The 16,054-nt window shown below is 39.4% G+C and overlaps 3 protein-coding genes across 4 annotated transcripts; all 3 read left to right on the top strand.

The window, feature by feature from the left end:
• Nucleotides 1–1,439: 1,439 nt before the first annotated feature.
• On the top strand, nucleotides 1,440–7,181 carry LOC137943993 (SH3 domain-containing protein 2-like). The gene is made up of 10 exons (XM_068789478.1): nucleotides 1,440–1,666; nucleotides 2,899–3,012; nucleotides 3,563–3,632; nucleotides 3,724–3,875; nucleotides 4,571–4,672; nucleotides 5,233–5,433; nucleotides 5,563–5,625; nucleotides 5,715–5,867; nucleotides 5,966–6,040; nucleotides 6,846–7,181. Exons 1-10 carry the CDS (start codon nucleotides 1,607–1,609, stop codon nucleotides 6,960–6,962), a joined length of 1,107 nt encoding a protein of 368 aa, XP_068645579.1. The 5' UTR covers nucleotides 1,440–1,606; the 3' UTR covers nucleotides 6,963–7,181.
• An 814-nt stretch (nucleotides 7,182–7,995) lies between these two features.
• Nucleotides 7,996–11,902, top strand: LOC137943992 (subtilisin-like protease SBT3.5). Of its 2 annotated transcripts, none has more exons than XM_068789477.1 (11): nucleotides 7,996–8,218; nucleotides 8,315–8,406; nucleotides 8,506–8,603; nucleotides 8,732–8,887; nucleotides 8,975–9,086; nucleotides 9,384–9,927; nucleotides 10,005–10,102; nucleotides 10,209–10,445; nucleotides 10,820–10,934; nucleotides 11,030–11,222; nucleotides 11,306–11,902. In XM_068789477.1, exons 1-11 carry the CDS (start codon nucleotides 8,144–8,146, stop codon nucleotides 11,872–11,874), a joined length of 2,289 nt encoding a protein of 762 aa, XP_068645578.1. In that variant the 5' UTR covers nucleotides 7,996–8,143; the 3' UTR covers nucleotides 11,875–11,902. The 2 variants fall into 2 exon arrangements, with proteins under 2 accessions (XP_068645578.1, XP_068645577.1); XM_068789476.1 differs by having other exon boundaries at nucleotides 10,206–10,445.
• A 2,162-nt stretch (nucleotides 11,903–14,064) lies between these two features.
• On the top strand, nucleotides 14,065–16,054 carry LOC137944277 (GATA transcription factor 4-like). Its single transcript, XM_068789913.1, has 3 exons — nucleotides 14,065–14,168; nucleotides 14,294–14,620; nucleotides 15,064–16,054. The coding sequence occupies exons 1-3, from the start codon at nucleotides 14,094–14,096 to the stop codon at nucleotides 15,748–15,750; spliced, it is 1,089 nt and encodes a 362-aa protein (XP_068646014.1). The 5' UTR covers nucleotides 14,065–14,093; the 3' UTR covers nucleotides 15,751–16,054.

The following is a 16,054-nucleotide window of genomic DNA, read 5'->3' as shown; positions in this document are numbered from 1 at the left end:
ATTATCTTTGAACTTGGTTGAAAATAAATTGACGATGGCCCATGCATTGATGGTTACCTCATTCTCCTTCCTCTCTACGTTGTAACAAAAATCTAGCAACAAGAATTGATTGAGAAAAATAAATCAAGTCCCTTCCAAACACAGGAGTTCAACTTCCTTGCTATTGACATTGACATTTGGGGAGGTTGGGCTCTCCTCTTCCACCAACGCCTAGAGAATAGGGAAGGGGAGGGGGTGGTTATTTTCTTCTCCCCTACTAACCAACATAAAATCCTCATACTATTATACTTTATACTTGTGATCCTAAATCTGCAACCCCCCAATGGGAATGAAGTTTTTCTTTAAAATAAGTGAAAAGTTGTTTCAAAATTTCTCTTTTAACTTAATTATAAGATCTAACACCCTTAGTATCCAGGAAAGTTGATGGGATCTAATTGAACCTAGTTCAATAAGTTCGATCATTATTTAACTCATTATTAATGTCACTATGTATAAAAATAAAAATAAAAAACCAAAAATTCAACTTTTTAAACTTACTTTTTTATTTGGATCATGCAAAGTATTTATCTTTTTTTTTATTTTTTTTATTGATAAGTTTATAATTATCAATATAATTATTTTTTGTTACCATCCATTGAACAAACTTGCTCACTAGTCTTACATAAAATCGAAGATAAACCATATGAAATATCGTCGGCCCCAAATGTAAGTAACACCACCATCATAGGTTCTTCCCTTTAAAATAATTCATGACATTTTCACTACTTTGTTACTTATGATCCTTCACTTTGTTACAATTTTTCATGTGATTTTTTTCCCCTCTAGAACGGAAATGAAGAAGCTTTATATAAATTTAAATTTGTATTTTGATTAAAAAAAGTACAAATAAAAGAACACTAACTAAAGGTGGATACTTGTAACTAGTGAAGTGAAATTTCTATAAATATATAAACTAGTGAATGAGATCTATTCACGTGAGAAAAATAAGTCCAATCTACTCTGCCTTTCTTTTTTCCGATCGGTTGAGATTATTCTAGTGTTCCTTTGCAAGACTAATAAATTTTTTTATCTTATTTTATAAGATGATTCAAGCAAAATGGTATTTAAGTATTTTAAAAACAAAAAAAAATAAATTTAATGGTAAAAATCCCTAATTTTTTCAATAAAAAACAAGCATAATCTTTGGGCACATTCATTCATTAAGAAAAAAAATTTAGAAATAATTTTTTGGATAATCATTTTATACTTCTATAGTTTATATCATAAAAGCATTTTTAATTAGAATATTATAAATTAATTGTTATCAAGCCCATCATGAGGGTGCTAAAATTGAACGGCGGGATTACTAGCGGAGTAGCGGTACACGATGGCAATCAGACAGCTTCGAAAAGCGAATAGAAAAAGAAATGACACCTTGAAAATTTCCGTTCTGCGGCAGGAGAAAATTTTTGAAAGTCGTTTGCGAGGAGCGAGCTTGGAACTCGTACTTGAAACTCCGTCTCCTACTACCGGTAGATCTCTCGTTACCGGTAGATCTTTCGTCTTTCTTAAGAATCCTCTGGTGGAAGGAAAGGTACGAGCTGCTCACGTACACGTTGTTCGTTGAATGGATGCCATTAGGAAGCAGGCCACGAAGTTAAGAGAACAGGTCGCTAAGCAGCAACAGGTAGATATTCTTGTTCGATTCGATCTCCCATTTTTGGTTTACGGATTCGCATATTTTCTCTTCCTCTTTATTTATTTATTTTTTTGGGTGTCTTTTCCTGATGATGAATCATGAAACACCTGAGTGGGTTTATGAGTTTTATTTCTCCGATTTCTCGATTTTTTCCCGCTCAGCTGAATCTTCCGATGACTTCGCATGATTGGGTAATGGGGACATTTGGTTCGTATGAATAGTATTTTGCGTCCACGTTGGGGGATATTAGATTTTGTCGCGTGGCCCAGTTCTCCAGGGTAAAATGGTTGTATTGGATGCTGATGAAATTGAACTTCAACATATAAGTGTCCAATTATTGTTCATTTTTTATGTCAAGATAAGAACTTTTAATTTTGGCATTCTTTGCACCTTAAATTTACAGATTTTGTTGTACTGGGACATAACTTTGGTATGAGGTCAGGAGAGACTTGCTCTTTTTCGAATGGTTAAACTGAATGAGCCTATGTAAATGTTCCTTGGTTAGTGGGGAGGTGTGTCCTATTGCCAGCAAACAAGGATCTTCATGAGCCCCCTGCCCCTCATCAGTGTCTTCTTGGGGCTTGATCTAGTTTCTAGTTGGATGATGCCTTCATGGTGATTTCATCTCTTTCTGATACTTCTATCAGTGTTTTTAGTGAGCCATTTTTTCCTTTAACAGACTGTAGTGGTGAAGTGGGGGCTCAGGATTGGTATGGAGCTTCATTCTCATCTTATCCCGTGTTATGGACAAACCATGGAATTAAAAATTTGGGGGGTTGCTCATGGTACCAGAGTTTTAACAAGGTTCAAGATCAAAGAGGGGAGAAGACGGCTTGTTCTTCAAGGAATGCAGCTCTAGCTTCTACTTTTGGATCTATGTTGCCAGTGGTTCATTCTGCTTAATTTTCTCTTGCTTGAAAGGTTCCAATGCAGCGTCAGTATTTGCATACTTTTCATGTTAATAAAATTTGTTCAATAAACTAAATGAATCTTTTAGTGTCAAACTAGTTTACTAGCAGTATCTGCTGTATTTGCTAGTTTTTTTTTCCGATATAGCACTTGGAAAGTAGATTTCTCTTTGTAATCCAATCATTTGGCCCATATCCTCTATGTGGCAAAGTGCTCCTTGTGGTGTATCAGGATGTTTAACGACATGATTTATTTATTGATAATGTCTCATTATAGTGTTAATAATCTCTTATTATCTACATCAACTTCAGGCTGTTTTCAAGCAATTTGGATATGGAAGCTCAGATAACGTAGTTGCTGATGAAGCAGAACTACTACAGCACCAAAAACTTGAGAAGCTGTACATATCCACTCGTGCCGGCAAGGTTTGTCTAATTTCTCTTTCCTTTCCTCTCTCTCACAAGTCTAGTCAAGGTTGGTTGCTCAATTCTCTTTCATTATTTAAACTCATGGTATATACAAGATTGTCATTTAATCTATTCCATTGAATAGTTTGCTACGATTTTTTTTTTATCTTTAAAAAATAAAATGTAACAGTACACATGAAAAAATATAGAGCGGTAGAGATGAAGTTTAGGCCAGTAGATCTAAGCCTGATGGTTAAGTTAGGTCATGGGTGCACCTGACTGAGTTCATATTTGTTAGAAGTCATAATTCGAGTTATTTTAGTTTCTTATAATATCTAGGAAAGTGTTTTCTAGTAGAAAGTAGGTTCCTAATTGTTTACGGGTTGCAAGGACATGGTTGTAATTTTGATTATTGTTTAAGTTATAAATAGGTTAGAGGGGTCTGTAAATCCTAATCCTCCCAATACTGTTTCTCTTTAAAATTTCAAGAATATTCCTCTTTTTTTGTTATTTATGCTTTTTCTAAATATTACTTTTGTCTTATTCCCATATTTGTTTGTTTTCTCAGCATTTTCAAAGGGATATAGTCCGTGGTGTGGAAGGTTTTATTGTGACTGGCTCCAAGCAAGTGGAAATCGGTGGGCTGGGTCTTCTGATTGATTTTCAATTTACCTCTTTGTTTTTTCTCTTCTGGTTATATACTATGTACAATATGATCCTAATGTGCAGGTACAAAATTATGTGAGGACAGTCGTAAATATGGTGTTGAAAATACCTGCACCAGTGGCAGTACATTATCTAAAGCTGCATTGAGTTATGGGCGTGCCCGTGGTCAAATGGAAAAAGAACGTGGGAATCTGCTGAAAGCCCTGGGGACACAGGTATGTTTCATGTTCTTTTCTTTCATGGTTTCTGATTTCTTTTCTTGGTCTTATCTCATACTGTACTTGGGATGTAGAGTTGATAAGTGCATCGTAGTTTGTGATTTGTATACATATCACAATATTATGTTGGACTACTGTTGTCACTTTGCAAGTTGAGAACACTGTTGTGTTTGACATGCACGGCATTGTTTATACAAATCTAAATAGAAGGATGCAAATTTAGTTCCCGGTGGCAAGGTGCTGATACCTAGGGGTTCAAATTCTAAAAAAGAACTGAAGACCACTTGATGCCCCATATTATTCCACCTTATGCTCAATGATGTTGTGTGTTAATTGAAAGTCATTAGGTGACCCCCCTTGCTACTGGGGGGGTCAACCAGCAATTCTTTTGGATTTTGTCTCACCATTCCACTTGGAACACGTGCGACCTATTTCTGCTTCTCTCAAGTACTTTTCAAACTAGAGGAGTTCTAAACAGGCAATACTTTAGCCCCTGCTATAATGTTTTTCCTCTGGGAAAGCAAGTAAACCCTTCAAATATTACCTCTATTACTTATTTGAGGTAAGTAAGGAAGTATTAGACCCAGGTTGTTTAACCCTCAAAGAATTGAAAGAATTTTTTCATTATATCTACTCTACTTTTTCTGGTTTTTTTTACTTTTCAAGTGTTCAAAAGCTGTTCCTGTTTTCAGGTTGCAGAACCTTTAAGAGCAATGGTGATGGGAGCACCACTTGAAGATGCTCGACATCTTGCCCAACGGTATGATAGAATGCGCCAAGAAGCGGAAGCTCAGGTAGTTTAGCACTGAAATTGGATTTTTCTCTGTTTCCCTGGGGCTTGAGGTTTTCACTCCCCATCGTTTTTTGTTAATAGAATTTTTTCATTTTCACAAAAAAAAAAAAAAAGAAATTAGAGTTTTTCTAGCTGCATGTCCATATGATATGACATCTGGCCTAGGCGACCTTGATTCAGTTCAAAAATTTCTTTCATATATTATAAGAGGATGCAGGCTGCAATACTGTGGCTTTAAATATCGTATTCAAATTTTGTTTTATATTTTCTGAGACAAAAAAAAAAAAAGAAATTAGAGTTTTTCTAGCTGCATGTCCATATGATATGACATCTGGCCTAGGCGACCTTGATTCAGTTCAAAAATTTCTTTCATATATTATAAGAGGATGCAGGCTGCAATACTGTGGCTTTAAATATCGTATTCAAATTTTGTTTTATATTTTCTGAGTGGATAAATGTAAACAGTGCTGTGGATTTAGAGGTTAATCGTCAGTCATTTTGCTTTAACAGGCCTCTTGTTGTATATCTGGAATTAAAATTTACACTTGTAATTTGGATCAGGCTATTGAAGTCTCCAAACGCCAAATTAAAGCAAGGGAAGCACCGGGCAATCCTGAAAACACTTCTAAGCTGGAAGCTGCAGAAGCAAAGCTGCAAGAGTTGAAGTCAAGCATGGCAGTGTTGGGCAAGGAAGCTGCAGCAGCCATGGCAGCAGTGGAAGCTCAGCAGCAGCGTTTAACTCTCCAAAGACTTATTGCGATGGTAAGTGTGGATGTGGATCTCTCATTGATGATAAGTCATTTGAATAGTTTTTGGTCCTTTTCCCCCTTTCCACTGATATTTCAATGCAAGGTTGAGAAGTATAAACTTGCTTTGTCTTCTTTGTTGAAGGTTGAATCGGAACGTGCATATCACCAGAGGGTCCTACAGATCCTTGATCAGCTTGAAGGAGAGGTTGGTGCTTATAGGCTACACTTTCAAGATACTTCTTTACGTTTCCTGTCATTTAGTTTTTTTTTTTAAATTTTCTTTTTGTTTGATAGATGGTGTCAGACCGGCAGCGGATTGAAGCTCCTCCTTATCCAGTTGTAGAGAACCCTGTTCCACCTCCTCCGTCGTATGAGGAAGCCAATGGTGTTTTTGCTTCTCCCACTTATGATGGTTTAACTGATGCTATGGGCTACTTCTTAGGAGAGGTAATAGATTTTTCTTAACTCTCACATAATTATGTTAGTAGGTTGTGAATTCATTGTATTCTATGGTGTCATTTGTTTTTTTTTTTTTTCTGGTTCAGGTTGTGCATTCTTACCAAGCTGAGTCAGATGTTGAGCTGAACTTGTCAGTTGGTGACTATGTTGTTGTTCGAAAGGTATTGCATGACATTTTTTTCTTTAGTATTTGATGTCTGCTGTCCTCTTATATTGAACTTTGAACTTTTGAGTGCTTTGTCTGCTCTCTGCATCTCAATTTTAGTACATCAAGAACTAAAATATACTTTTGGGTGATTGCCTACTATGACTTTGAAGACTCTAACCTGTAAGTGAGGGGTATAACTGTGTTTTATTTAATTATTTGTTGTAGATGGGGTGGGCCCTCTCTTTCAGCCTAGTCTGTAACCCCTTGTTGGCAATGTTTTGAAAAGAAAAGCCAGAGGTGGTTCCAGCTCCCCTCCCCTTCTCTCTTGTGTCTTTATGTATAAGATGATGTTCATATTGGTGGGACCTTCTGTTAAAGCCTTTTTCAAAAGAATTAATTAGGGGTAATAAAACAAACTTACACGATCTTGACTTATTAGAATATACAAACCGCAAGATTTCATTTGTCATCACCATATTTTAGTTATAAGCCTGTAACTGGAAATATGATATCTAAGAGGGAGTAGTTACTAAAGAGTTTTACTTTAATGGGTTTCATGTTGTAAACGTCTTCTCCAATGCTAATATTTTGAACTCATTTGTCTTGTCCCTGTCTCCTTTGTGCTCTTCGATTGTTATCTGTCATTTTTGAGGGAGTAGTTAAACTTGAACTTGTCTTTGTGCTTGTTTCATTTTTGCTGTTGGAACTGTTTGGCAGTTGGTACTGAAACCTTTTCTGCTGCATTTGGTTCATCAACTAGACAAACTGTCTTTTTTATACATCACCCATTTCCTTTTTTATTTTTTTTTAAACTCCAGGTATCGAACAATGGCTGGGCAGAAGGTGAATGCAGAGGTAAGGCTGGTTGGTTCCCCTTTGGATTCATCGAAAGACGGGATCGGATTCTTGCAAGCAAGATGGCTGAGGTCTTCTAAATACTTTTGGCTGAAGTATTTAATATGTATGTGAGTTGTACTATGCGGTTGTTACAGACATGTTAGCAGAGGGTGAGATTGTGCGATGAAATGTCAGTTTCTGGATCAGTTCCCATGTTTGCTGTATGGATAACGATGTTGTTTCAGATTTTACAAAAGTGTTTGTATCTTGTCTCTGAAGAATGTATGCACGTCTGGTTTCTCTTCCCATTCATTAAATCAAGAGCCTCCATTTTGTCGAAGAAAATAAATTATGGGGCCAAGCCTTGTAATCCTTTCTCAAGCTACATCATAACTTCAGGACTTCTTAAAGCAGACTCTGGTGAAAGAACTATAATTACTTACCATGACTCGATGTTTTTTTATTAGATTTTATTAGGCTGTTAAGTCGTGGAGCTTAATCAACTCTTTACATCGAGTCGTGGATCAATATTTGTGATAATTTAGAAATTTTACTACTGTAAAACGGTTATCCTAATTTTTTTTTTATAATATGGGTGTACCGTTATTAGAGTTTTATCATTATCAAAGAGAATGATTCTTAGTTGTAGCCCGAGAGAGATTAGAGAAAAACACATGTAAGTGTATTTAATTTTTTTTTGTAAACTATTTCATCTTTATAGGATTACTATAGTAGCATAAGATAGGACATAGGTGATTGTATAAATTTTGTTGTCTTTTTTGTGTTATTATTATTATTATTACTCTAATTCCTTACAATGGATTTAGGGGAAATCGCCCAACAACATAACTGAACTTGATTCCGTAGCTTCTAAAGGCGAGCCGACTCGTCCGAATTATGGGTAAACTCGCCAACATAAAAGACACTAGAGAAGGAGAGAGAGAGAGCCTGATTGACCTTACTTTTCGAGACTCGGCAGGGCGTGAAATTGAGAGAGACAGGAGCAACGGAGTCAATATCAAAATTATCAGCATTCATGCTTTTGGACTGTAGCTCGTTCCCCAGGCAATTTTCTGCCATTAACAAAGTGGAGCTCTTTTCCTTCTCAATGCGAATGCGACACCACCCACGTCGATGCTCCACAACTCCTGCCCACCAAACCCAACAATGGTGGCCCTGTACTCTCGCCAGCATTTTATGGGTAAAACGCTGCTTCCTGCTTAATTCATTACCTGCTCTTTTGTTGTTCATCTTCTTTCCTCCTCTACAAGGCTCGAAGATGTGCCGTGTTTCTTCTCTGCTTCTTGCACTGGTTCTCGTTCAATCCATCTTCTTCGCAGTCTCTGCCAGCAATGTGAGTTTTGTTTCTATAGTTGTAGCATTTCTTCTCCTTTTTCCTTTTCAGCGATTTCAGAAGTGGTGGTTAGATTCCTTTCTCGTGCTTGTGTAGGTTCACATTGTTTATATGGGAGGTACCCAACATGCTGAACCGACAGTGGCTAGGGATTCACATCGTGAAATACTCTCCACTGTTCTCGGAAGGTCTCTTCTTTTTTTCTTGTGAAACTTGAACAGAAAAATTTGATTGTTGATCTTTTGTTATAGCATTTTTTAATTTTAATTCTCCTGTGACAAATATAGCAAAGAAGCTGCTGCGTCGGCCATTCTTTACCACTACAAACATGGATTTTCTGGGTTTGCCGCCGTCTTAACTCAGGCCCAAGCTCGACTTGTTGCTGGTATGTAGCATAGTTTTGTGAGAATACTGATGTTCATGCTGTTGTTATGCTGAATAAATTTTGTTCCGTTGGAATGTTTAGGATTTTTAATGTACTGATGAAGTTTTATTAATTGCGTTGGACTTCAGATTTACCTGGAGTAGTTCGAGTTGTGCCCAATCAAATTTTTAGTTTGCACACTACAAGAAGTTGGGATTTTCTTAAACTAGGTCTCAACTCAAGAGTTGGAATTCTGTCAGAAAGCCAGGCAGGTGGCAGCTCCATTATTGGAATCATGGATACTGGTAAATTTGTGGTATTGTTTATGTGAGTTTGCAATTGAAGCTGTAAACGTGCTGCTTAGATTGGAGTTTACTGGTTGTCTGATTCAGGAATTTGGCCGGAATCTGCAAGCTTCAAGGATACTGGGATGGCAGAAGTTCCCTCCCACTGGAATGGTATTTGTCAGGAAGGACAGGAATTCATCTCTTCAAGCTGTAATAGGTCAAATAACTTTCTCCAATTCCTGTTCTTCACTAGCTGTGGTGCTGTCACTGAGTAGGGAGGGTTTCTTTTCCCATTTCTGATATCCCCTCTCTTTTCCTTGCTTTTGTTTGATCATTGAGAGGCCTTTAGAAGTTGCTTCTTGCCCTTCAGTATCAAATAACTCTTTCCTCAAAATCTAATATTTAAGTTGTGGGCTTATGTTCTGCTGTCATCTGTATTTCTGTAAAACAGTATTAGCACAATTAGATTGTGCATCAAGCTGACATATGAGAGTTGCTAGGGTTCTTTCTGCAGGAAAATAATTGGTGCAAGATGGTACATCAAAGGCTATGAAGCTGAATTTGGAAAGCTCAACACAAGCGACGTAGTTGAGTTTTTATCCCCCAGAGATGCTGTTGGACATGGGACCCACACCGCATCTATTGCGGCTGGTGCTTTCATAAATAATGCAAGTTTTATGGGTCTTGCTCATGGCTTGGCACGAGGAGGTGCCTACAAAGCTCACTTAGCCGTGTACAAAGTCTGTTGGGCCACTGGAGGATGCAGCTCAGTTGACCTTCTTGCTGCCTTTGATGATGCCATTTTTGATGGAGTAGATGTGATTTCAGTGTCTCTTGGGTCAGGCCCTCCACTAACTCCCTATATAGACGATGTTTTGGCTATTGGGTCCTACCATGCAGTAGCTAAAGGTATTAATGTAGTTTGTTCAGGAGGGAATTCTGGTCCTTATGCACAGACAGTTATAAACACTGCACCATGGGTTGTAACCGTGGCTGCAAGTACAATTGATAGGGCTTTCCCGACCGCAATCACCCTGGGAAACAACCGCACCTTTGTGGTAATCTTTTCCTTCTGTGAGAATATCTAGTTTAGCAGTTTGCAAATTATAAACTAATCCAGTATCATTCCATCAAGGGGCAAGCTCTGTATATCATGGAGCATGTCGACAAGTTTTACCAAATAGTGTATGGAGAAGACATTGCTTCAGCTAACATGGATGAAAATAAAGCAGGGTATGGTGTCCTTGTATTTTATCTTTCACTTCATCTCTATCTTTAAGCTACTTTTACTAGTAGCCCATCATTTCAATAGAACTGAACGAGATAATCCATGCAGAAGCTGCGATGAGGGATCCCTAAATTCTACTTTAGCAAGAGGGAAAGTGGTGCTATGTTTCCAATCTCGAATACAGAGGTCTGTTGCTGTTGCCATAAAAACTGTGCATTCCGCTGGGGGCATTGGGGTTGTCTTTGCTCAATTTCCAGCTAAGGATGTTATTTTATCATTTCGCACACCATGCGTTCAAGTTGACTTCGAAGTAGGAACACTTATACTGAGCTACATGGAGAAGACAAGGTAACTTGAAGACCTAACTTAGAGCTTACTCGAGTAGAAATTCCAGTTTAGTGTCTACTGTTCATATTATTGGTCAGCAACCTGACAATTAAATTGATCATCTATCATGGACTTGATTGAGTGTCTATTAAATCGGATGGCTTTTATGTCTTAAGGCTGAAAATAAGAAGGTGCATTTCCAACCGTTAAAAATGAGGTTATATGTAATTAGAAATGTTTGGATACTGCTTTGTCACTGAATATCAAATGTCAAACTTAAGATTGATAGAGATTTTATCACTTGCATGTTACAATATAGCTTTTGGTAGTTCCAGTGAAGGGCTTCTATGCTCTGTTCTAGGTAGAAAACGGTGTCTAACTGTGTTCCGTAACAGAGATCCAGTTGTTAGATTTAGCCGTACAATGACATCAATTGGGACATCAATGTCCCCTGAAGTGGCTTTCTTCTCCTCTCGAGGACCCAGCACCCTTTCTCCATCGATCTTGAAGGTAACTCCATTTTTCCTCATGTAATGAGCTTAGTCACATGAGCTTTATTATTTCATTATATTTACTCAATTATTTTTTCAATTGTTTCAACACAGCCTGATGTCGCTGCTCCTGGAGTGAACATCTTAGCTTCATGGTCCCCAGCTTCAACATTACCCGATTTTAGTTTCAATATCGAATCAGGAACATCCATGTCCTGTCCTCATGTATCTGCTGTTGTTGCTTTGCTGAAATCTATCCACCATGGATGGAGCCCTGCTGTGATAAAGTCTGCACTGGTTACAACTGGTAAATTTTCTGCTTCTACTGAGTTAAATTGACATTTGCTTACAGATGGTTGAATGCTAATTCCATAGTTGGCTATTACTTAGCGTCGTCAAGAGATGAATATTACCAGAACATAGTGGCAGAAGGAGGGAATCACAAACCAGCTGACCCATTTGACTTTGGAGGTGGTCATGTGAACCCTAACCGAGCTGCAGATCCTGGTTTAGTATATGATATGGATCTCTCGGAGTATAAACACTTTCTTTGTTCGATGGGCTATAACAACTCTGCTATTAGTTTAATGACAAGGGCCATGACTGTCTGCCCCAAGAAACCTAAGTCTCAAATAGATCTCAATCTGCCATCAATTTCAGTTCCAAGACTTAAGAAGAGCTTGACAGTTTACAGAACAGTCACAAATGTTGGTCCAGTTAACTCCGTGTACGCTGTTCACGTTGAGCATCCTCCAGGAGCGTGGGTTGGAGTGAACCCATCAATCTTATCATTCAATTCTACTATCAAGAAGCTGACCTTCAGAGTCAGCTTCCATGCTCTACTGAAAGTTCAAGGGAGATACTCTTTTGGAAGTCTGTCTTGGTGGGATGGAATTCATATAGTGAGGATACCTTTAGCAGTTAGAATTGTTATTGATGATTTCTATTCAGACACTTGAGCAAACACTGAAGATTCTTAAGTGGTCACAGTGAATTTAGTTCTTGCTTCTGCATATCTTTACTGTTGTCCAGTGAATGAGTATTCACACATTCCATACATGAATGAGTTAATAAATTGCTGGAAAGAAATATCTTTATTGTGGTTTCAGCAAAAGAGAACAATTGGATGATTGTAATTAGAGTGTTTTAAACTCTAACCGATATAATTGGAAAGGACTGAATTGCATGAAAATCCTGACATATGTTATAAAGACTTGCACTCTCCTACTTCAATAATATCACAACAATTACCTACACATTAAATTTGGTCCATTAATTATAACTTTGACTTATCAAAAGCTGTAAATATTTCATAAGGATGCTTCTATGAAATATATAATTTAACAAGCTTCAAAGAATTATTGGAGTAACTAAGCATTAAATTGAAGGCCAAACAGGGATGATAAATGACAGCAAATTAATGCATGAAAAGAACTGATTAAACCCTCCGTTTCAGCAAGAAAATGATGCATATTACTTAATCAACACTCATCATCTCATTTATTCTTACATTTATTAGCCTCAGAATTTCGATCCTTGAAAGTTGAAACCCCGCTACATTGCTTCTCAATTCTCCCTAAGGATATGCTCGTGACGTTCCCACATAAGAAAGGAAAGCCATTAGACGTGTGGGGAAGATGTACCTTTTCTCACCACACCAGCTGAATTCTAGCTTTCCAACAAGTTTAGTTTCAGACAGCTTAGATTCAAGGAAAAAGAGAAAAGGGACATGAGAATCGCTGGAATTACATTCTTGCATTCATAATCGGCTTTGTTTTCCTTCAGTGCCATCAATTCTCTTCCCTCCACTACCAACTTGAAGTAACAATTAAACGAGCGAAGAGCACTCTCAAGTTTCAAGTCAAATGGCATTTACTCAAAGTGGGAGTTCACTTTCTGGAATCAAATCGATTCAAGTCTGTTGTGTTTCTGCTTAATATATCGGAGCAATGATGATAAATTGTACCTTTTTTCTTCTTCTTTTTTATCATCTTTGAGCAGGCAGCGACTCCAGTTGGATCTGTACTTCATACACATAATACTTCTCTTTTCCTTCCAAAGATTTAGGTTAGGAACCAAAACCCTTGCAGGACTGGAGACGCGTAGAAGGAACAACGCACACCATCAACATCAGTGGAAATTACTGAACCCACCGGCCAGCCTGCAGTCCACCCAATGCGTAGGGTAAGCGCCCGGTCTTTTGAATTCAAATGCGGGCCTGCTTCATGCCGGCTTCCCCCCTCCACCTGTCTTCTTCCCCCTACCGCCAGCTCCGAAATGACCTTTCCCGGTCATCTCTTACTTTTCCCAGTTCCCATCACCAAAAACGACACGTCCACGCATCTCTCTCCGGTGTCCACCTGCCTCGCGTCGTCGGATCATCTAGCCGGCTTGGAACTCATAGAAAATAACAAGCCAGCTGTCGAACCGAACCCTGACCCGTGACTCGTGAGTCATTAACCACATCGACCTTTCCTGGTCAAATGCTGAGAAAGTGAGAACCGGGACTCGTTTTCTCGTCTGTTGAAAATTTTTGAATTTTCAAAGATGAAAAAGCGCGAAACGGAAGTCTAATAATATCAGGATATCGAGACGAGAACTCAGATCCGTGGACACGATCATTTCGTTGCCGATCCCGACAAATGCCGGATTCCGGCTTTTTCTATCACCCCAATGGTGCTCCCGTAATTTTACCATTTCTCAAAATATTTAATAATTAATCTAAACCCAACTTATTTGGTAGGCCCCACTAATCAACAAATTCTAAGGTGGGTCCGGGTCACGTGGTGGGCCATCGCGAGGCTTCGCTATAAGCGAGAGACGAAAAGACAGGGATGGGGCCGAGGTAAGGCGTGGAGCAAATCACGGAGATAGGTGGGTGGGGTTGGTACAACAGTAATAATCAGTCAAAAGTAGTGGCGAAAAGGACTAAAAGATAAAAAGATAAATTAATAAATATGAGGAAAAAAGGAAAAAAGGAAAAAAAGGGTAAACGGAAAAGTGGCGGTTTCCGTGGGAAGACGTTCCGTTTTGGTGGGACGGGATTCAAAATCTCGTGGACTCTGACTCGGCAAACGTACAAATATTGCGGCATAAATTGAAAAGTCCCGAAAAATTAATCAATCAATCAAGAGAGAGAGAGTATTTTTTTTGCCTTTCGTTCTGCTGCCACCATTCAATGCTTTACCAAACGCACCCGATTGCCTTCCATTTCCTCCCTTCTGCAAGCTCCTTTCTTCTTCGTCCCACTCAGGTAATAAAACCACAACCACTGAAAATTAACAGACTCGGGAGCCAAAACTGAAAATAACCCGTGTTTCATTTCGCTAGGATTTATCCCTTTTTTTTCTCATTGTTTGGAATCGTTTTGGGGTGCAGAGAGAAGCGGAAATGGAGTGCGTGGAATCTGCTGCGCTGAAGACGAGTTTCTGGAACGAGATGGTGGCCGGGTTGTCGTCTCAGCAGGCGTTTACGGAGGAGGTTTGGGTGGGGAATGGTGTGGGGGAGGATTTTTTTGTGGAGGACCTTCTGGACTTCTCTAACGAAGAGGAGGAGGAAGACGAAGAAGAGAAGGGGAGGCTGGCGTGTGTTTCTTCTTTGGGGGAAATCCATTTGGAATCCGCCGGCGAGAAGGCTGATTCTTGCTCGACGGTTTCGGTTCAGGAGGAGTTTGTGAACATCCCCGGCAGCGAACTTGGTGTACCGGTATGAATTTTTTACGCAGAACATCTTCTCATTTATTTTTCATTGATAGAACGAAACTGTTAAGATTTTTTTCTTCTGCCGTCAATTATGAAATTCTCTTTTATTTTCTCATTTTCAGTTAAAGCTTTAATTTCCGCCTCTAAATTTGAAGAGTTCATTGCCGGTTTGATTTTTTCTTGCAGAATAAATTTTTGCTTCAAATCCGTGTTTGTTCATTTGAAAACCGTTTCGTTTCTGTTTCCAGCAGAATTTTTTTTTTCCTGTTTATTTTTCTAGCCAAACTGCTTCTTCTCGTTTTGGACTGTTTTTCCCATCATAAACGATTTCAGCTCTTTATTATAGTCTCAATATTTGCATGTTTATCATTGTTTTTATGTAACAAATCTGCTGTTCTTCAGCCTACTCGTCCCGTTTATTGACGAATTTTCACGACAATTTCACAGTCGGACGATGTCGCGCACCTCGAATGGTTATCCCACTTTGTTGACGACTCCTTCTCAGAATTCCCCACGTCTAGCCACTCCCTCCCTTCACAGCCCATCACCCAAAAACCAGACGCAGACAGCCACAGCGAAACACAGAAACGCCCCAGAGGCTTCGCTCTGGAGACCCAAATCCCGGCCAAGGCCCGGAGCAAACGCCCCCGCCCCTGCCCACGCATCCGGCCGTTCACCGTCCCGGTCCTACCCGAAACCCCGACGGTCTTCTCCGCCTCGTCGACCTCTTCCACCGTCTCGATGTCACCGTCCTCCTCGTCGCAGTCGTCGAATTGTCTTATCCTGGAGCAGCCCCATGATCTTTGCAAGAAACCGGATTCCAGGAAACCAAACAAGGGAAAAGAAAAAGAGAACGGCCACGGCCAGAGCCAGACCGCCCCACGCCGGTGCAGCCATTGCCTTGTCCAGAAGACCCCGCAGTGGCGAACCGGACCCCTCGGGTCCAAAACCCTCTGCAACGCCTGTGGCGTCCGGTACAAATCGGGTCGGCTCCTGCCGGAGTACCGCCCCGCCGGGAGCCCCACTTTCTTGACCGAGGTTCACTCCAATAGCCACCGCAAAGTCCTGGAGATGCGACGGAAGAAGGAGCTCCCGACGTGCGAACCGGGTTCGATCCTGGTTCAGACCTTTTAAAGCTTAACAAGAGGAGGAGAAATCATCGATAAGACGGAGAAAAAAAACGAAAAAAGACACTGGAAAGCGGCCAGCAGGAAAAGAGCAGAAACAGAACCGGTTCGGTCCGCGTGTACATTTGGTCGGTTACTGTGTAACGGATTTAGCTAGGAATTCAGGAGAGACGAGATTTGGGATTTATAGGATTTTCATTATTTTCTCAATTATTTGTAGCCTAAATTTAGGATTTTTAGGATTTATAGTATTCATTTGCTGACTGTGTTTTTTTTTTTCCTGAGGAGAAATAGATGGAAACAGCTTTTTA

Source organism: Aristolochia californica, unplaced genomic scaffold (genome assembly GCF_029961685.1).
Source record: "Aristolochia californica isolate CCGP_79_NKW_82.1479 unplaced genomic scaffold, dmAriCali1.0.hap1 SCAF_11, whole genome shotgun sequence".
In the NCBI taxonomy this organism is placed as follows: domain Eukaryota; kingdom Viridiplantae; phylum Streptophyta; class Magnoliopsida; order Piperales; family Aristolochiaceae; genus Aristolochia; species Aristolochia californica.
This window is presented reverse-complemented; position numbering and strand designations above follow the sequence as displayed.

Excerpts from the sequence above, each read along its gene's own strand:
- LOC137943993 (XM_068789478.1), top strand. The coding sequence starts at position 1,607 with ATGGATGCCATTAGGAAGCAGGCCACGAAGTTAAGAGAACAGGTCGCT. Across the intron at positions 4,673-5,232 it reads GCCAAGAAGCGGAAGCTCAG|GCTATTGAAGTCTCCAAACG; the intron begins GTAGTTTAGCAC and ends AATTTGGATCAG. Across the intron at positions 5,626-5,714 it reads TTGATCAGCTTGAAGGAGAG|ATGGTGTCAGACCGGCAGCG; the intron begins GTTGGTGCTTAT and ends TTTGTTTGATAG.
- LOC137943992 (XM_068789476.1), top strand. The coding sequence starts at position 8,144 with ATGTGCCGTGTTTCTTCTCTGCTTCTTGCACTGGTTCTCGTTCAATCC. Across the intron at positions 8,888-8,974 it reads TATTGGAATCATGGATACTG|GAATTTGGCCGGAATCTGCA; the intron begins GTAAATTTGTGG and ends TGTCTGATTCAG. Across the intron at positions 11,223-11,305 it reads GTCTGCACTGGTTACAACTG|CGTCGTCAAGAGATGAATAT; the intron begins GTAAATTTTCTG and ends GCTATTACTTAG.
- LOC137944277 (XM_068789913.1), top strand. The coding sequence starts at position 14,094 with ATGCTTTACCAAACGCACCCGATTGCCTTCCATTTCCTCCCTTCTGCA. Across the intron at positions 14,169-14,293 it reads TTCTTCTTCGTCCCACTCAG|AGAGAAGCGGAAATGGAGTG; the intron begins GTAATAAAACCA and ends TTTGGGGTGCAG. Across the intron at positions 14,621-15,063 it reads GCAGCGAACTTGGTGTACCG|TCGGACGATGTCGCGCACCT; the intron begins GTATGAATTTTT and ends ACAATTTCACAG.